This window comes from Acartia tonsa, chromosome 12 (genome assembly GCF_053477335.1).
Source record: "Acartia tonsa isolate MP-2025a chromosome 12, ASM5347733v1, whole genome shotgun sequence".
In the NCBI taxonomy this organism is placed as follows: domain Eukaryota; kingdom Metazoa; phylum Arthropoda; class Copepoda; order Calanoida; family Acartiidae; genus Acartia; species Acartia tonsa.
Window position 1 is genome coordinate 17395605 of NC_137271.1, and position 21768 is coordinate 17417372.

Below are 21768 nucleotides of genomic sequence, written 5' to 3' on the forward strand. Positions count from 1 at the left end.
CTATCAGATACGCCCCTAGAGTTCTCTAGGGGCACTTAGGTGGCGAGGGCTTGAATTCAACCCCAAAATAAATCTTCCTAGGACCTATGATAAGCTAAACTGTAAAGGAGAACCTCATCGGTTGAGCGGTTAGCGAGATCCTTCAGTTCAAACTCATAGAGATTTTGTTAAGTTGTTACTTTTTTATTTTCTCCTGCTTGAATAAACTGACTGAAAAAGTCATAGAATATTCTGACTACTAAAAAGATCTTACTTTCCCCCTTTTCTACAAAAATAAATCTTTTTGTCTTAACAGGGTTACAGGGATAGGACAATGGGGATAATTTAATTCTCAATTATTTGTTTGAATATTGAAGCAGCTTATAGTGCCCAATTAAAAAATGACGTCATACAACACAAATGACCAATTCCAGGCCCGTATACATTGTAATTGTAAAATAATGGTAAAATGTATACTGGCCTATCGTTGGTCATTTGTATTGTAAGATTCATTTTTATTAGGCACTATGAGCTGCTTCTAAATACTACCTTTTTTAGATAAAAGTTATTTGGAGTAAGATAGGGATGTAGATTAATTTAAACGTCGTTGCTCTCCCTCTCTCCCTGGGTCTAATATATTTTTTCTATTATCAAGTTTTATGTTTGTCTTAATGATATTGTCCTCATAAAATTTGTGACCAATCCCCCCCCTCAACCCTCTTCCCTCTAAAGTATATCGCACACGCCCTATTTTGTGACCATTTAGCGTCCGAGGGATCTGAAGGGATAAGACAATGGTCGAAAAGATTATGTACATCCCCAATGTTAATACACAAAATTATAACTTCTCAAAATTTCAATTAGTGGTTGCAACGTTTGAAAACTCAACTCAATGAACCAAGCAATCAAAATTCCATAAAAGTCCCCAAAGTTGTTAAGCCAAGAAAGCATTACTATTAAACATTGGGTACTAGTGTAATAAACATCCCAAAGTCCACTTCCTCCCTGCCATTTACCCAAACTGGTGTTTATCCCAGAAAAAAAGGCTGACAGCATTCATGAAAGCGAAGCTCAACTTATCAGAGAATCGAATAATAACACTAATAGAGTGACTTTATGAAATAAAAATTTGAATTAAGTTTATTTCTTATGGACGCACTGACACGACCAACTGATTATGATAGATACCAATTATAGAACTTTACACATTAAAACCATAGTAATACAAAAAATCTTCAATTATCCTATCACTTTATTCAAAGAAAAACTATATTTGGAAGATTTAGAAAAATAAAATGTGGTCTTTAATGTTCTTTTTTATCTATTAAATGTCTTGGTTGAAAAAAATTATCTAAAGTAAAAAAAAATCTTTTTGTTGATAATGCTAAGCAAAGGCAGTTCATTAATATCTTACAAACGGCTGGAATATTATATCATAAATCCAATTAGGAAAGCTTTCATTTAGAAAATTAGTTAAAACACTAGAGGTGGCATGGGTTAAATAACTGTATTTCCCTATCCAAATGACCTTTTCCTGACTCTCTTGGGTCTTTGAAAATCATCCAATGATGTCGGGAATATTAACACAGCCTAGTAGCAGAAAACAATTTACTAGCAGACGAAAAAGGTCATTGGAAAAGGGGGGGAGGTTGTTATCTATATATACACTAGATCTGTTCTTAGAAAAGACAATATTCTAATAATTTTTTTTTATTTTAGAATCATATTTTTGTTGATGATGCTTACCAAGGAGAGTTTTAATCAAAGGTAAGAGCAATTTTTTTTATATCTTAAAAAGGGGATAAACATTGTTCCTACTGCCTATGTAAGATGCACGACTTTAATAGTTAGGGTAGGGGGAATGGGTTGGCTCAAAACAGGTTCATCTCTATACCAGGCACGGTTATGACTTCCGAACAAAGGTCGTGCACTCAAAGAGTTGGTTGTCTGATGGGTGTTTAGACAGAAAAGTAGAGATATAATTCCCCTTAGTTATACTTGGTTGTTGAAGCTGATGACGTTTAAGTGCCTTTTACAGCAGCCTCGCCCGTATCATGTATTATTTCTTTATATATATTATTATTTGGATGTAACAAAATTCCATGTACTCAATAAAGTGATACTCGCAGCTGGCTAAAATGACGATACCGAACATCCACTCACTTTACCCAATCCCCTCCCCTCCAAATGGACGAACGAACCAAACAATAAATGGGGTTCTTTTTAGCAAACTAAATTGACTAAAAATTTCCCCCTGTTATTAGTGCACGTATTCTATATCCATTGCTAAAGAATATAAACTTTATAACAAGGAGGCAGGGGAAATTGGGCAGTGAATTACACTGGTACCCAAAGTTGTATGACCACGTCATTTATAATTATAAATAATTAGTTCAAACAAAAAAGTTACTAAACGTTTCAACCAATCATTTTTCTACAGAAGGGGTAACTTTGTTTATTATCATTAGCCATTAAATATATTGTTTATCCCCTAAAATCACCATGATTTTATTAGCAAGTCATTTTTCTTAAATTTCTCTGTCAAATTAATGGAGTTACATATTGACCCTGGTTATAAAATAGCCTCGCTAATAAAAATTATATAATTGAGATTTTTGGCGGTAAAAAATTGCTTTAAATTTAATAATTCCACTTAGAAGACAATTGATTTACAAGTCATGATATTTTCATTCTTATAGGAGGCCTACAGGGGTAGGACAATTAAAAATATATTCCAGTATGGCTTCAAAACCGATTGATAACTACTGGAATTAGTACCGGTTCTCAGCCATATTGAAAATCATGTATAGCATAATAAAACTGGTTTAAATCTTATATTTTTTTCATTTTAATGTCCGCAGAAAGCTCTCTAATACGAAGCGATAAATAACTATTCCAAGATTGTATTTTTTTTGGAGGGGATTACATGTCGCTACAAAAGAGCAAAATGCAATTTGCCAGCAAAGGAAAAAGGTCCCCACCACTTGGGCCAGGGGTAGTTATTTGGGTTATTGTTTAAATATAATTATGGGCCAGGGGTAGTTATTTGGGTTATATACATCTTTAAATATACATATATTCTTAAAGTATAAATATCCAAAATTTAACCACTGTGCATAAAAAAAATTGCCACCCACTTAATGTTTTAAAAAATCTAAATTTTAAAATAACATTGATGAAATGGCTTGTTTTCCGCTCCACCCTGTTGAACCTAAAGTATTCTATTGACTTTCAATTAAGTTGGTTACTGTCGACCAAATTTCCTAATATTTACGTCGATATCTAGTCCAACATAACATAAATTTACTAGAAACTTATTACTTAGGGATCTAAAGGACCAATAAATCATGTACAGTGGTTGAAACGTTTGGACACTAGACCTAATAAATCAACCAATCAAAATTGGTATGCCAATGAATAAGAATATGTTACTATAAAACTTTGAGGACTAGTATAATAAACAGCCCAATATCCTCTCCCTCCCTGCATACATGATGATGATATATTTTTGTAAATTGATAATATTCTTGCGTCGAAATACCACTAGCATAAATACCTAACAGTGGTATGCGTCATTTCAAGTTTAAAAGCAAGCAATTGTAAGATTTATTTTATAGTTTAATAAATCCTATTATATAAAATGATTAATTTTTTGTCTTTAACTTAAGATATCGATAACTACTGTTTATTTCTCCTTTTTGGAGAAGCTTTTCATAGGTCATAGGATCGTTTTAGACTAATATATTTTAAGATTTTATTATTGGTAGAATTTTGGCTTTTTTCTGATGTGCTCTTTTCTCTTTTAATACAGAGCCCCTAATACACAAATAATGAACTTAATATAGTTTTAAGTTACAAAAGTGAGAGCATGATACTATTGCTGTGCTACTTATGGATATAATTGCAACCAAGGGATCTAAAGGGATAAGACAATGGCTGATAAATATTGGCACATTCCCAATGATAATGCACAAATTTACTCCTTCTGTAGATTAAAATTAGGGGTTGAAAATCTTTGAACACTCAACTTAATGAACAAACCAATCAAAATTTACTGAAGTCCCCAAAGTTAAGTTAAGCCAACAAATAAGAAAACGTTATTATTAAACATTGGGGACTTGTGTAATATATAGCAATGGTTCTACTTGCACTATAAATATTGGCAGCTTGTAATTGCTGTGCTACTTTTAAGACACAATTGTCCTTGTTTTAAACTTTAGTTTTAATTAATTTGCAAGAATAATCTGTAAAAAATGTTTAAAATTCTTCAAATATCTCAATACCTATTAACGCCCATTTCTTAAAGTTCAGGGAGGGAGATAACAATGAAAGATAATTTAATCTATTGTTCTTTATTTCCAGGGATTTGAAGGGATAAGATAATGGCCGATAAATTAATGTACAAAAAATACCGAAAATGAATCCTTCTGTAGGTTACAATCAGTGGTTGACACTGAACTTAAAAAACAACCAATTAAAATACAATAAAAGCCCTAAAAGTTAAAGTTGTTAAGCTAACGATTAAGAAAATATCATTAAAAAAATTTGGGGACTAGTGTAATAAACAGTGCTCTGTCCCTTCCCTCTCTGATTTATTTCTCAAAGTATCATAAATAAGAATTGGGAGAACTTAGATTTATTGTCCATTGAACTATCACTATAACCTCGAATTAAGCAAGATTATTTGATAAGAGAGAAAAATTCGTCGAGTAAAAAAAGTATTTTTATAAAGAAAGAAAAACGGAATACTACAAACGTTTTTAGATGCTATGTTTATCATTGAATGCCTACTTGTCTAAAGAATCAGTATTTCAATCATTTTAATCAATTGAATAACTATGCTTCAAAAAGTGCTCCTTTCATTTCGGTAAAAAAATTTAATTTTTATGTCAAATCACTTCAGGAATCTTCCTCCTCACCGGTGTCCTGGATAGGAAACAGGTTTTTTTTTGAGTTACGTATGACAAGACTTATATTTCTATGACTGAGAGTGTATGACAGTTCAGCCCATAACTTTCATTAAATCACAGCTGATCATTTTTGTGGATTTTTTTTTAAATTACTTTTTTACTCAAATTTTCATAGCTTTTCCCAAAAAAATCACAATGTTCTCATATTTAAAGCTTAGTTAATCTAATTTTTTTCAAAGAAAAGTATAATAGATGACAGCTGAACCAAAGATTATGTTATCATCAATAATAAGATCTTACAGAATCAATTGACTAATCTAAGATTTGTAGTCTAGAAGATTGGTAAGAGTTATTTGAAGTTATTATTTAAATTATTGCTAAACAGTTAAACAAAATTTGTTCTGGTAGTTAACACAAAAAATACTCACTTTTCATGTCCCTCGTGCATGCCTCATGAATTGTTATAGCATAGTTCCTGGCTGTATAAAGATGTCCCTCTGAGGTTCCACCAATGAAATTGAAACTAACATTCTTCAGAATCAGCAATGATTCTGTATAAAGTTTTCCATGTAATATTGAAAAGTTATCTTGCTCAATATTGATTCCTGGCTGACTTGATGTCAAAGTAGATCCTCTGTTACAGTTTGTTGCTGCTCATCATCATTGGAAACAGTAAGTTCAGTATTGTGGCTGCTTTCAAAGGTATCTAGGTGTTGATGGGTTGTGGTTGTAGTTGAAATGATGGTGGTTGTGTAAAATTCTTGCCAGTGTCAGACACAAACTGCACCAGATTCTTGTTTACTCTGGCCTTTAAGGTATTCAGGTAAACATTGTAACCTGAAAGTACTGAGCCAGGGTGGTTTTAGCTGTTCTGAGTAATGTGTTTTCATATTTTCTGATGGATGGGGCTGGTATGTTTAGAACTTTATTGTCATTTTAGTTTCTGTTAATATTTCTGACAGATTCTGTGTGTATCTCCTTTAGTCTGGATCTGTAGGTCTTTTCAGACAGATCTAGTTGGGAAATCCTGTTTTTCATTTGGTGTTTAGAGGGTGGTGGGACCAGATTTGTCATGTAGAGGTGATTTTGTGTTTTTGTTGACAGGAGAATCTTGCTTACTTAGCATCTATTAATGGTCTATCACTGGCATAATCTTGGTTTTGGCATGCAGTTTTTCAATGATGGTCATGATGTGACAGTAGATGACTGTTCTCAGAGCAGCTTTTCTAGCAAACAGGATGCTGTCCCAACTGGCATTACTAAATATGGGACTGTAGTTGATTATTAGGGACTGGTAAATTGCTTTGAATGTATTTACTATGACTTACTTTTCTTTCCCTCTGGTGGAGAGAGCTTCAAGCTTTTTGTTTTTAGAGTTTACTTTGTTTCTAGGCTACTTAACAAGATGGTCAATATAGAAAAGATTGTCACATAAAACACCTAAGAACTTAGGATGTCTGACTTATGGTACTGTTTCAACATTGACCTTTACAATAACTACAGTGCCTGCTTCATTCAAAAAGGTTGTAAAGACTATTGCAGATGATTTAGCTGGAGAAATGAATGGGTTCTGACTTTTAACCAATCCTCAAGAACTGCCAAGTAAGCTTTAATGTCCTTGACATAAAGATCAATAAAGGGACCTATGCTGTTGGAGTTGTCAGCACAGGAAACTAGATGTAATTAGAGTGATGTGTTGGCATTGATGAAATTTACAGATTGAAGAGTACTGGGTATAGGACCCCTTCTTGTAGGACAGCCTGTTTGGCAGATTTGTACGCAGATCTAGATCCTCTGATAACAACAAATTGTTGCCTACCTCTAAGGTATTCACATGAAAACGTTTCATGTACTCATTCAAGTCTAGTGCATTAATATTATACAGTTGAACTTCATTGTTAACAGTGTCAAAAGCCTTTGAAAGATAAATGGCAACTGGCACTATTCTGAAAAGTGGTCACTTATTGTTTAGGCTGTTGTTGATTAAGGTTTTAATACTCTGTAAGGCAGTGGTAGTGAACCTGCCTGTGTACAAGCCATAATGTTGGTCTGCAAGTTTAACAGCATCATTCAGTTAGGAACGAATCATGCAGGCAGGAAAAAAAGTGTGACAGGGCAGTAGCTGGAACCCTGATTGTCAGTAATGAAATAATTTTACCAGTCCTCCATATGCTTGGTATCTAGAAGTTATTTACTTGTCAATACTACAATGAAAACATTGTACAAAATCATTGCTGATTCTGATTTGTTTAAACTTCTTTGGTGGAACCTCAGAGGAACCTTTTATCACATCCAGGATCTATGTTTTACCTTCAAATCTTGGAATGGTCAATTGAGATTATTGATCTTGTTATAGATGTCATCTATTATACTTTTTTGCATTAATTTAGAATACCTAAGCTGGAAATGTGAGAATATTGTAATTTTTTGAGGGAAGAACTATGAAAATTTGGGTAAAAAAGTAATTTTTTTAAAAAATCCACAAAAATGATCAGCTGTGATTTAATGAAAGTCATGTGCTAAACTGTCATACACCCCTAGTCATAGAAATATAGGTCTTGTCATACGTAACTCAAAAAAACCTGTTTCCTATCCAGGACACCGGTGTCCTATTCCATGAAAAAAATCCTCTTTTTGTATATGAGAAATAAGTAGGGGGGAAGTTAGGTGTTCTTTTTTCCTGCCTACGGTCCTAGGACAAACGTTGGAATGGACAAACGCAGGAGTGGAAACTTAACCTAACCTAACCTGAATAGAAAAACGTGATTAAATTAATATTTTAGCACTCTTGCGTTTGTCCACTCCGACGTTTGGGACTCCTGCGTTTGTCGTGGAACCTTGCCTTCCCCTCAATATTCTTGTTTGGGTGAAAAAATCATTTATAGTCTATATAGTATAATTTTTCTGTTTTGAATACAGAAAAGCTGCACTGGCTCAAAAATCATGGATCGTCAGCTGTGCCGCAGCCGTCTGTAAGCCTCAGGAAAATCAACCTTTTACAATTTTAAAAATCAGCTGAAAGTCTAAACCTGACCCAAATATGGCAATTCCTCTGTTAAAAACATTTTTTAATGCATCCAAACGGATTTAAATTTGAAGCTAAGTCGCGGCTGCCAAACCCTGAAAAAAGTGCATGTCTGGTCCATTCCATTTTTTAAAGCATTGCAAGGTCTAAATTTAAATGTTAAATTTTTCTCATTTTGACAAGTTAATTTGGCGTATATACATCCAGGGATACAGGGATAGCACAATGGATTAAAAAAAAATTTAACCTACTACAATTCTTGTTATAAAATATGGTAGCCTATGAGATACTTAAATAAATGAGAGTGTTTTTAATGTATCATATCGTTGCCTCCCTATATTATAACTAGCGGCTGAGCCCCTAGCATCTAGGGGCTCTATATTCAAAGGGATATGGAAGGCAAAAAATATCCTAAAACCACATCAGGACCGTTCAGAAGCTTCACTGTAAAGGAGAACCATATCAGTTCAGTGGTTAGCAAGATCCTTTGCTACAGACTGAAAAAAGCTAACTACTTTATATAATTGGATGGATTATCAAACTTTTTTGGGGGGAAAACAAGCTTTTATTTTTCTTCAGAGTAAAATTTTCATGGTTGGTGGGGTAATTATCTACGGCAACCCCACATTTGTTTGGAGGGAGGGTGTATACAACCCCCTGGGCCCTCCCCCCCTTGAACGAATAAAGGGATGTAGAATTTGTTGGTTGTCTTTATCCTTTTAATATCTTAGTACACCTTTTAATACCTTAGTACACACAAGTAGAAATATGATCAAACGTAGGACCAAAGAAAGTTCTAATTTATAACTCACTTTCTCCTTACATCTAATGGACATCCCCTCGTTAGGATTGGTTAGGTTAAATAGGGCTATTTAAGGTTATCCCCATGCAGTGGCTAGGCTATCGCAAGAATTGTGACCTTTGGGGTTAGGGTCTTATTTGCAACACATATAGTCATTTTTTAAAAATGTAATGTATAAAAAAATATACAATATTATGAAGTTGACTACTGGTCATCAAAATAAAGATATCTTTGCAATCAAATACGTTGGTATATATGTATATATTTTGTAGATTATTTATTTTTTACCTTCGTCTTTCCTCTATAAGTAGTTAAGTTTTATAGGTCCTTTCGTCTGACTGTAAACCATTTAAAGGTAATGTGAATTTCTCGGCAATTGATAAAGATAGATTATATATATTTATACTTTCTGATTTAAGAGAAGCATCGCTTTACAAAAATGGTAATAATGTCTTTATCAGAAAAGATGGTTTTTTTTTATTAAAATGAGAGATTATTTTTCCTCCATAAAACTATATCTGCTTTAAAAATATTTCTTCCTAAAAAAAACTATTAACTATTTTTCCTTTCTATTAAAACATTAAAACAATTAAGTATTTAGCAATGCTCGTATTGGCCTGGTTTTTATGCATAATTATAGTAATTGTTAATCTATTATTTATCAGGTTTTAGGGATAAGACAAGCGAGCATAAATTAATCTCCCCCCATCTTGGTATATCGACCTTTAGTGGCAATAAATGTATCATCCAGAGATCTACTTGGCTCAAGTAATGGAGACCCTTTTCGTCTGCTAGCAAATTGTTTTTAGGTTTTTTTTGGTAGGGACTTGCCGCTATAATCTTATTTCAAAGACCCAATAAAAAATCGGGACAGACTCCGCCCTGTGGACAGTGTTACACATAGCTTATGCCCCTTCTATTCTTTTACTTTAATTTATTGGCCAATGATTAGGAGAAGAAAGTATTGTAGATTAATTTTATTACCATTGTCCTCTCCCTACCTCATTATTGATGACCAAAACTAATTTTCTAATTGTTTCATATTATAGTTTTTACAATATAGGTAAAAATTGATGTATAATTATCAACATACGATTGATAACCTAAATTAATTAGTTTTCATGATTAATTATGAGTTGCGGGGCTATTTTATGATTAAGGTCTTTCCGTCAGGGACCTCCAAGGGGGGGGGGGGTTAGTTTTGAAATTTTTACCCCCCCCCCTCCCTCCAAATAAAAAAGCTTGGACGTCATTGCTTTCCGTCATACTTTTATTGTAGAATAAGTGGATATATTGTAAGGGGAAAAATTGTCGTCAATTTATGTTGCTGATGTGGTAAAAGGGGTGGATTGGGGTGTCAGCCAGCTGCGAGTATCACTTTACTAGAGTATATCAAAATCTGGTGCAACATCCAATAAGTAATATATCCATTATTATACCTAATCATCTCTGTATTTATTTCAGACTGATTCTAGCTGGAAATCAAACTTCTCCTTTGATACAAAACAAATCCAGGTACGTGTTCGTAGTTTTAAAGGAGGGCAGCTACTCTATATAATTACTAGCGGCTACGCCCCTAGAGGCCTCTAGGGGCACTTGAAGAGGAGAGAGTCGAATTTAATAATTCAATTTCTTATTTTAGATTTTAAAGAAAAAGTAAAAAAAAATTTGGAGGAGGGGGCGAAATTTTTTTTTTTTTTTTTTGGGGGGGGGGGGGGTAGTGCAACTCATTTTTAATTTTAGTTAAAAAAATTAAGAAAAAAAATTGGGGGAAGGGGGATTTTTCATTTTTTGGGGGGGTTGGGGGGGTCCCACCCCCCAAGTAAATAGTTATAAACCTTCCCGGGACTTATGAGAAGCTACCATGTTAAGGAGAACCGATAGGTTCAGCGATTAGCGAGGTCCTTCGGTACAGACACACAGACAGACAGACACACAGACAAACATCCTGTTACTTTAGTATAAAGATTAGCGGCTACATCTCTACTAAGACTCTAGTGGCACTTAAGGTTCCTGGACCAATATGAAGCTTCACCATAAAGGTGAACCATATCTGTTCAGCAGTTAGTGACACGAAAAGCTTCCTACGTTATATAATAGCACAATGGGATGGCATGTTCATGTCTGTCCAAAAATGTCACAAAAAATGTTGTATTTATTTTTTTTAAATTTCATACGTATGGCCTTTTTAGTGAGTTAATGTTATGTTTTTGTAACTTTTTTCTGTTAAAAGGTGAGACAAAGGTTCTTTTTAAAGAATAGCATAAAACCTGCCAATTCAAGTACAATTCTTAGAATATGCATAGACGTCCAAGGTGGGGGGTAAATGGGAAATTACCTTCTCAAACTTTAATTCTTATTTAACCCCCTCAAAATAAAAAAAAATACATTAGTATATCCCTCAAAAAGTTTAAAATCCCTCTAAAGAAAGGGATTCTACTCTTTTTTTTTGCAAAACACATATTTTAAAGTACTGTCTGATTGAATTTTATATCCTAGGGTTCGGTTATCATGTGTAACCGAGAACCAATGGTTTTTCTGTATGTGGTACAGTCCTTCTTCAGATGTGCAATGTGCTATTCAGGTAATTTTCTGTATGTGGTACAGTCCTTCTTCAGATGTACAGTGTGCTATTCAGGTAATTTTCTGTATGTGGTACAGTCCTTCTTCAGATGTGCAGTGTGCTATTCAGGTAATTTTCTGTATGTGGTACAGTCCTTCTTCAGATGTACAGTGTGCTATTCAGGTAATTTTCTGTATATGGTACAGTCCTTCTTTAGATGTGCAGTGTGCTATTCAGGTAATTTACCCACGGATTGAAACTGGTTTGATAAAAAGAAGGGAGGAATTTTTTGTCTAGCTTTCTTAAGCGAAAAGTATGTCTGTTAGCGAGTTAGTTTGTCTAAATATTTATGTGTCTGTCCGTCTGTTTGTCATTCTGACTTTCTGATTATCTATCTATCTATCCACCTAACAATGATCTATTACATACGTATCCATCTTTCTATATATCTATCCATCCACCCAGCCACATAACATATTATCACAACCAATCTTCGTGTGCATCTTAATCTTAACTTCAGAGAATCAGGGCTACAACAACAACATCTATCTACATTATACCCATGATCTATCTATCTATCTATCCATCGATCTACCCTCATACATATGTATCTATCTATCTACCTTGCAAAATTTGTTAACTTGTTTGGTTTCAAATGTCGCTAAACAGTATGTTCATTCAATTATGCAAAAACTATTTTTTAGTGCAATTATTTTTATAAACTTATACCAACAACGAAATTAATTCGAAAAAAATCAAGAAACGTTATTTAAGCTGTCGATGGGGTGCAACACATAGTAGAATTGACGACCTTCCATCTGCCCCCCAATTATAATTTTATAATTATTTCGCTTGTTGGCTATACTTTATTTCTGACTTTAAATTTACAGTAAAGCAAAAGAATAGAGGGGGTCTAAGCTATAAACATAGCTGCCCACAGAGCGGGGACCCTTTCTTTTAATCAGCTTAATTAGCGTCAAAAATATAACAAAGGTCCCAACAAAAGAACAAAAAGTAATTTGCTTGCAGACGAAAAGGATCTCCACTACTTGGGCCAGGTAGTTGTCTGGATTGTACATATATACTTAGACATTTATATAATATACATTTGTATGTGTATTTAAAAGAGCTCATAGTATCGACGTAATTTACAGACAATCAAAAAAGCTAAATAATGTAATAAAACAAATGTATATATTTAAGTATATCTATAATACAAAGTAGAACGATGTCTGTCTGTCTGTTTGTCTGTCTGTGTGTCTGTCTGTTTGTAGCGAAGGATCTCGCTAACCGCTGAACCGATCGGGTTCTCCTTTACAGGGTAGCTTCTCATAGGTCCCGGGAAGGTTTATAACTATTTTCTTGGGGGTTGGGACACCCCCAACACCCCCAAAAATGAAAAATACCCTCCCCCCCCAAATTTTTTTTTCTTTTTAAAACTAAAATTAAAATAGTGGGGTTGATTACCCCCCCCCCCAAAAAAAAAAAAATAAAATCCCTCCCCCAAAATTTTTCTTTTAAATCTAAAATACGAAAAATTGGTTTGATTAAACCTCTTGGGGCAATGCCCCTAGAGGCTAGGGGCGAAGCCGCTAGTATATATATAATCCAGTTAAATACTTGGATCAAGTGTTGGTGACCTCTTTTGTCTGCTTCAAAATTTCTTTCTGTTTTTTTGTATCGACTTTACTGTGTCAATATTTCTGACGCTATTGGCTTATTTAAAAGACCCAGTTGTTAGGCATTAAATGTTCCACGGGGTGGGGACATACAGTACTTTAACCCATTTAAACGCTATTGTTTACTTTAATGTAATAATAAACATTACTTCTAGAAACCTATAAATACCACGTAAACAATGTTTATGGCTATAGCCCATATGATATACACTAATAAAATAATTAACGGGTTTGAATAAACATATGGAAACACTACAGTAAGAGTTTAAAGAGTATAGATTACCTAAGCTTAATTTTTCTTGGTGTTCTAACGTTTCAACCTTTCAAAACATTAACTTAAATTTTTATTTCACTATAAACAAAATACTCTTTTTGGATTTTTACTTGCTTTTTAAAATGAAATGATTTTCAGTTTACTTAAATGACTAAGAGACTTAAATAGGGTTCGAAATCTAGCTGTTCTATTTAGCGAATAAGTTTTTCATTTAAGAAAAGTTTCAAATTGTGTTATTAGTTTATTTCACTTAAACTCAAAGACTTGGATTGGTTTTAGGCTGTTTTGCTCGATCAACCCACCTTCTATATAGAGCCCATCGATAACAGGGGCGCAGCTTCTATTAATTACCAAAAGCATTTTTTTCTTCATTTCTGATAATGTTAATTTGCTAAAATAGAATAATAAAAAAAATTAAGCTAATTGGTCGATTTTTTCTTGCTAAATTGCGGGGACATATTTTGCACACTCCCGCTTTTGCTTATACTTTGCAGTTTTCACAGATTAACTTTTTATACATTCATTTTAGCACAATTGCCTGTGTCTAAAGATCTATCCATCTACCTTTGAATAAATTGTCTATATAATTATCTATCCATCTACATTGTTATACATTCAACAATCTATCAATCTATTTTTTAGACCTTCAACTATCTTTCCATCTACTAATAATACATTCATTTTAGCACATTTGTTTATATAACTACCTATCCATCTACATTTTTATACATTCAACAAACTATCCATCTACTTATTTTACAATTGTCTATTTATTTATCTTTATATAATTATATCCTTCATATAATTTCTTTTTTTTTCTTTGTATTTTCTTTCTATCTCTTAAATCTCTTAATACTTTGGGGGTTTCAGAGAAGTATAAAACCTGTAAATATTTATCAATTTATCCATCCATTTATCTATATATCTATTTTTAAAAAAATTCTGATTTATTCTTCTATCTTTAATTCTGTCATAGTGTCAATCGCTTATTTTTAATTTTTTTCTAACTGTCTATCTTTCTTTCTCTTTTTATATGTCAATATGTTTGTTTATTTCCTGTCTAACACATATAATCTTTAATTTTACAACACATATAATCTTTAACTAATTCGGTATTATCGTTGTTGTTGTTTGTTATGCTACTTATAAACATAAATGACCTTGTTCTACTTGATTTCGTGATTTTGGTGATGAGCTAAGGTAATATACTTCATGAATGACCAGGGAGGGAGAGGACAATAATGATTAAATTAATCTGCAACTTTTTATTTTTAATATTCGAAAACTTATTCCTAGCCCCTGCAGAAAGCTCTATATCTACGAGGGCCTACAGAACCTAAAAATGGCAAGTTAGAGAACTGATAATTAAGTTTCTTTAGAGATTGACAAAAATCTATTGAATATAATTCTAAAGAACGTGTCCTAACTTTTGTGATTTTGTTTTAACTCTTTCGTGATAAGCAAACAAAGTTTCGATTCACCGGGATTCAACAGAATAGATTTTTTCCATAATTACTCAACAGAATTCAAAAAGAAAGGTGTCAAATTAAAGATCTTACTATTTTTGTTCATAATGGTAATTTTCTTCTTTTTTTTGTTGCGTTTCATTACCTCAAAACCAACTTAGTTTTTTAAAAATCTTTAATTACTTCAAAAATTAGAGGTCTACAAAAAAAACGATTGCATATCTCTATTCTATGGATCATTTTAGATCTACTACTTACTAAAAACACCGACTAGCTATTTTTAAGAAAATCGCAAAAGTTGGGACACGTCATTTTACAAAATTTATTATAGTGTATCAATTAATTTTCCAAATTTGGCCTATCATAAATCTTAAGAAAAACTCATATTTAATAAAAAATGAATACATTTATATTTTTTAAATCTCATGATTGGGTATTGACATAAATTGCGCAAAAATGCTAAAAAATAATAGAATCAATCAAAATTAATTGACATATGAAGTTTATATTATAACTAGAGGGCCCTTAAAATGTAAGTTTTTGTAAAACAACAAAATTCTAAAAAAGAGATTTAAAAAAAAATTATTTAGTAATTGTAATTTTTTAGAGACAATATATTTATCATTTTTAACTGAGTTTAGCGTAGTTTCATTAAATGTACAAGCAATTTTTTTATGCTAATTTTTTTTTATTTGAATCATTGTTGAAACACTAAGGATAACATAGCAAAAATTAAATTGCTCTGATGCAATACTGTCATTCATCTCAGGGTTACAGAGATATATATGCTTATACTAAAGTAACAGGATGTCTGTGTGTTTGTATCGAAGGATCTCGCTAACCGCTGAACCGATCGGGTTCTCCTTAACAGGGTAGCTTCTCATATGTCCCGGGAAGGTTTATAACTATTTTGGTGGAGGACACCACCACCCTCCCAAGAGAAATCGCTCCTAGCAAAAAATTACCCCTTTCGAAAAAGAGACTTGAACGAAACATAAACCAATTATTTCTCTAATTAGATATTTTACATAAAACAAGGATGACAACATCAATAAAAGCGAAGCACTGAAACGGAAGGACAAACGGACATTAACATTTGTAAAGTGTATGAAACTGAATAATCAGAATATAAAAGTATCGAATGAGTCGAAGCAAAATTATAAGTAAATTTGTTGAAAAACTGCTTGATACAGGATAATGTTTATGGACATACTTACATTTTTAGGACTTGATTTTAGAGTTGCTTCGTTTATACTATTGTTCTTTGTTGTCCCAGGAATCAATATACAAAAAATCAGATCAAACGGAAAATTAGATCACATAAAAATTTGTTTTTAAAAAAGTAGAAAAATCAATATGTTTAAAATGGACGTACGGACATTCTGGTAATGATTATAGAGTTGCTACGCTTTCTAACTCGTACCTAACTACTACAGGAATCATCATGCAAAGTTTGAAATCGATAGGACAATTCTAACCTGCCTAAATTAACGAATAAAAGCTATCTATCTCGGACGGACGTACGGACGGACGGACCGACCCTAATTATAGAAAAGCTTCGCTTTTAAAAAATCATTCAAAATGCCACTAGAGGCCTCTAGGGGCGTAGCCGCTAGTGTTATTCATACAGTGATAGGACAATATTGTTATTCATACAGTGATAGGACATTACTGTCATTCACGATAATTTTTGTGATCAAGAAATAGGTTTGAGTGAAAGTACCTAATAATGTGACTCACATATTTCGTTATCTTGTTTGTGTTGCGCTAATTTCGTGGACTTTTTGTACAAAATCTTGTTAATTTCAGCACATTAATTTAAAAGAAAGCATGAGCTAGATGTAACTCTGCCCACAGGGCGGAGACCCTGTCCCTATTTGGTATTGAGTCTTTGAAATCAGCTAATAGCTTTGGAAATATAAATACGGCAGAGACCCTACAAGGGAATGTAAAGCAATTTGTTAGCAGACGAAAAGGGTTTCTACCACTTGGGCCTGGTAGCTGTTCACATATATACTTATATATTTATTTTCAGCACGATGCCCCAAAAAGCGTGTGCAATGAGAACCCGCGAATAGTTCTGGAGGGCGGAGAAAAATACTGTGATATTACATTACAGGTAGGAACTTCTTTTATAGTAGCTTTGCTCATTAATAAACATACTTATTAAAAACAGAAAAGCTTTTCCAAGAATGGCTTCGAAACCGATTAATATCCGCTGGATTAGTATCTGTTCTCAGCCATACTGAAAAATATTGTATAGCATCGTATTGTAATAAACTTTCCACGAACATTGAAATGAAAATTAGAAGATCAGGCCTTCATCCCATCGGGGCTGACAAAATTGGTTTTAATCTTATAGGTTTTCATCTTAATATCCTTGGAAAGCTGTCTATAATACGATGCGATAAACAACTTTTCTTATTAACACAGAAGGATAGCTAGCTCGTAAGAAGATTACAGGCAAATCAACTATCCGAATTTTGTACAGAGCATATTCTGTACATATTTATTTGGTCTAGTTTTACACATTTACAAATTAATGTAAGTTAATTGTTCAAAATAAACAGATTTTAAAAAGAATATACCAATTAAACTTTAAATAATCAATATTCTAGTTATTTGTCATTGTATTTTCTAAGATTGCATACATTCTCTGACTCTTGGGTATCTATCACCCGTAGGAAACATCCATCAGTAACAGAAGTTTCTAAATATATATTTTGACACAACCATGACAGCAGATTTTTGAAACAGGCTAGTTTATTACATTACTGTCATATTATCTTGACGTAATGACTTTTAAATCATCCTATAAACTGCATTTTTGAGGATTTTACGTCATAGGACAAACCAGGGATCTAAAGAGATAAGACAATGGACGATAGATTGATATACATGCTCAATGATGATACACAAGATTACCACTTCTGTAGATTACAATAAAGGTTTGGACACTCAACTAATTGAACCAACTAATTAATACTCAATAAAAGTCCCCAAGTTTGTTAAGCTAACGAATAAGACAACGCTATTATAAGACTTTGAGGGACTTGTGTAATAAACAGCTTTATGTCCCCTTCCTCTCTGGACATCACTAAGAAAGATGAAATAATCTTTCCACCCTCTTTTAGTTTAAGGATTCCAGGCTTTAGTGTATTCAATATTGTTGGTAAAAGAAAGTGTTGTAGATTAATTTAACAGTCATTATCTCTTCCTTCCTGGCAACTAGCTAAGAAACTTCTCAGAAACTTTATGCAAGAAAAAAATTAGGGCATTTTCCAATATAAGTAACAGGGAGCTTTATTCAACACTCCTTAGATGGCAAAGTTACTCTTTAATTAGAATAAGTCCGTCTGCCTGTCTACCTCATTATCAAAATTAGAACAAGGATTTCAAAATGAAGAAAAAATGCAGAGATCTAAAAAAGATAAGATAATGACCGATAAATTTAAGTACATCCATAATGATAATACACAAAATACCCCTTCTGTGGTTACAATTACTGGTTGAAAAGTTTACACTGAACTTAATGAACCAACCAATCAAAATTCAATAAAAGTTGATGAGCTAACGAATAAGAAAACGTTATTATATGAAATTGGGGACTCGTGTAATATTCAAAAGCCTAATGTCCCCTCCATCTATGGAAAATGTTATTTTTAGTTATTTTCTACAATATAACAAGTTTATAGCTGACTAGCGGCTTCGCCCCTAGCCTCTAGGGGCTTTTCCCCAAGAGTTTGATCAAACCAATTTTTTGTATTTTAGATTTAAAAGAAAAAAGAAAAAAAAAAATTTTTTTTGGGAGGGGGGATTTTTTTTTTTTTTTTGGGGGGGGGGTAGTCGACCCCACTATTTTGATTTTAAATTTAAAATAGAAATTTTTTTTTGGGGGGGGGGGGTTGGGGGTGTCCCGCCCCCCGAGAAAATAGTTATAAACCTTCCCGGGACCTATGAGAAGCTACCCTATAAAGGAGAACCCGATCGGTTCAGCGGTTAGCGAGATCCTTCGTTACAAACAAACACACAAACAAACAGACAGACATCGTTCTACTTTGTATTATAGATTATGGAAAAAAATCAAAATTAGGTAAAATGTTCCAACCTATTCCACTATTGAAAACGATTTATTTTAATTATTTTTTTTCATGAAAACATTTTTTATATGCTTACATGTTCATTTCCTCTAACAATTTGCAAATAAGTGTATGTTTATATTACAGGGTCTTTTATGCAACAAAAAGTTTTCACAAAAAATCAACTTTTATTAAACTAGTTTTAAATTTCATAATAAGTTGATAGGTAAACTTACTAATTGGTGTAAAAGTATGTAAAATGAAACTAGGTTCAAAAGTAAACCAACAAATTACATTACAGTCAATTTTATAAACTGTATAAATTGTAATAATGGATGTAGAATATACGTGGATATTATGACAGGTTAAAAATTGTCGTCAATCTAGCTTGCTATCATAGACATCATTTGTTGGCTAATTCGTTTATTCAGCAGGAGGGGGTTGGATAAAGGGGGTGGATGGTTGGTTTAGCCAGCTACAAGCTTAACTTTTTTAGAGTAAATGATAATCTGGTGTAAAATCCAAATAGTAATAAATCCATTATTGTAATAATAATATTTAATTTGATGACCCTGTAAATAAAGTTTTAATATATGTTTATTTGTACTGTTTGCTTATTGCATAATATCCCCTTTTTATTGTCAATTGAAAAAAATAGTTTTTATAGCGAAGCTTCTATAAAAGTGTTCTATTCAGTCTGTTCTTTTTAAACCTACCATAACTACTTGGCTATTTCTCTATTTTGATATCTCCTCCTAATCTCTCTCTCCCTCCCTCTCTCTCTCTCTCTCTCTCTATCTCTCTCTCTCTCTCTCCCTCTCTCTCTCTCCCTCTCTCTCCCTCTCTCTCTCTCTCTCTCTCTCTCTCTCTCTCTCTCTCTCTCTCTCTTTCTCTCTCTCTCTCTCTCTCTCTTTCTCTCTCTCTCTCTCTCTCTCTCTCTCTCTCTCTCTCTCTCTCTCTCTCTCTCTCTCTCTCTCTCTCTCTCTCTCTCTCTCTCTCTCTCTCTCTCTCTCTCTCTCTCTATCTATCTCTTATTAGATCCATGGAAGGTTTTTAAAAGCTTTTCTATAATTAGGGTCGGTCCGTCCGTCCGTCCGTCCGAGATAGTTAGCTTTTATTCGTTAATTTAGGCATGTTAAAATTGTCCTATCGATTTCAAATTTTGCATGGTGATTCCTGTAGTAATTAGGTACGATTTAGAAAGCGTAGCAACTCTATAATCGTTACCAGAATGTCCGTACGTCCATTTTAAACATGTTGATTTTTTACTTTTTTAATAACAATTTTTTATGTGATAAAATCCTCTGATTGGTCTGATTTTTTGATTACTGATTCCTATTACAATAAGGTACAAAATTATGAGCGAAGCATCTCTATAATCAAGTATTTAAATGTCAGTATGTCCTTAAACAGAATTCTGCATTTAATAAGTTTTGTAACAAATTTACGTATAATTTTGTCAAACCTTATATTTTCATATTTTGTATATTCAGTTCTGACACTCAACTATAGTTAATGTTTGTCTGTCATATCGTTTCAGAGCTTCGCTTTTATGGATGTTGTCATCCTTGTTTTTAACTGCTTTGGGGAGGGTATTTTTCTTTTTGAAACTTAAATTGAAAAGTGGACTTTCCCTCCATCTAGAAGATAGAGTCTTCTAGGGGTGCAGCCGTTAGTTTTACAAATAAAATAAAAAGACTTACAGATATACCCTGGATAAAGTGTAGCTTCGCTACTAAAAAAGACTACATAGCAATACATGCTAACTGCATGTATGCTCTTGAATACATCATAAACAGAGACATCCATTATGAAAAACGTACTTACATACTTTAATCATAGAGTAGCTGCGCTACTTTTAATTTGCATTAGTAGCGCAGCAGCAATTAGCATACTATATATGAAAACTAGCGGCTGCGTAGCTGCCCTACTTATGGATAAAATTGTCTGTAAGGGTTAATGTCGACGCAATGTTCATTTTTCAAGTGACACTTGTCACCGACAATCTATTTGTTACCAAGGATTGGGACAATTATGTAGCTGTCTATAGTACCCTAGTAAAATGGGGATAGATGTCATTGCTTTTAGCCTACCTATTATATTGACGTCAGGAAATATCCTTTACCCCATCTATTTTCTGGGGGGTTCCTTCCCCCTTCCCTTTATATTTCCCTCTACTATGACGTCAATAGAATAGGTAGGCCAAAAGCAGTGACATCTATCCCCATTTTCCTAGGGCACAGCTACAAAATTGTCCCAATCCTTGATAACAAATAGATTGTTGGTGACAAGTGTCACTTGAAAATGAACATTGCGTCGACATAAGGCCGTTTCTGTCAATTGTGCATCACACCTAAATTACAGTTTTATCAACTGTGTAACTTTACTGTAATTCTAAAATTCAATGATGTCATGGAAACCGCCCCGAAAATGCGCAAAATTCATGTTTATGATAATAATTGTCATATAAGTGTTCACGCAATAATGCAATTCTTAAGTAGCGCAGCTACTATATCATAATTAGGGTATGTAAGTTTATTTCGGAAATCGAGATTTTTATTAGGTTATTAGGTTTTTAATGAAATAAAATTTTATTGGCTATTTATTGTTTTTAGCTAAAAACTGCCCCCCCCCCCCCCTACTTTTTTCTCCCAAAATATTAACCAGCTAGCAAAGGCATAATGTCAATTAAAGTATTATGGTGAAATATTTTTATGTGAATTTTCTTATCCCCACATTCCTGACTTAACTCTGTGTTGTGTCATTTCCTCTATTTGTTTTTCCTTTAAAAAAAAACAAGGATAATCATGTTCTTACAGTATAGCAGCTTTGATTAGCAAAATTACAAAATAAAATATTAAGCAAATCAGGCAAAAAAGTTTGAGTTCCTTCATCTAATGTGATGCAGTTATCAATATATTATTACTTTGATGTTGCACAATACTTTCATGTACTGTGATAAAGTGAAATTTGCAGTTGGCTAAAATAATG

General features: G+C 33.1%; 1 protein-coding gene across 5 annotated transcripts in view; it reads left to right on the forward strand.

Moving 5' to 3' along the window:
- Positions 1-21768, forward strand: part of LOC145334678 (uncharacterized) — a 140601-nt gene that overhangs the window by 4756 nt on the left and 114077 nt on the right. For 3 of the 5 annotated variants that reach the window (XM_080180240.1, XM_080180239.1, XM_080180242.1), the window contains exons 3-6: positions 1699-1746; positions 10181-10231; positions 11216-11300; positions 16734-16817. In XM_080180240.1, coding sequence (XP_080036366.1) covers positions 1699-1746; positions 10181-10231; positions 11216-11300; positions 16734-16817 — 268 coding nt within the window. The other 2 variants (XM_080180244.1, XM_080180243.1) reach the window with 2 other exon arrangements.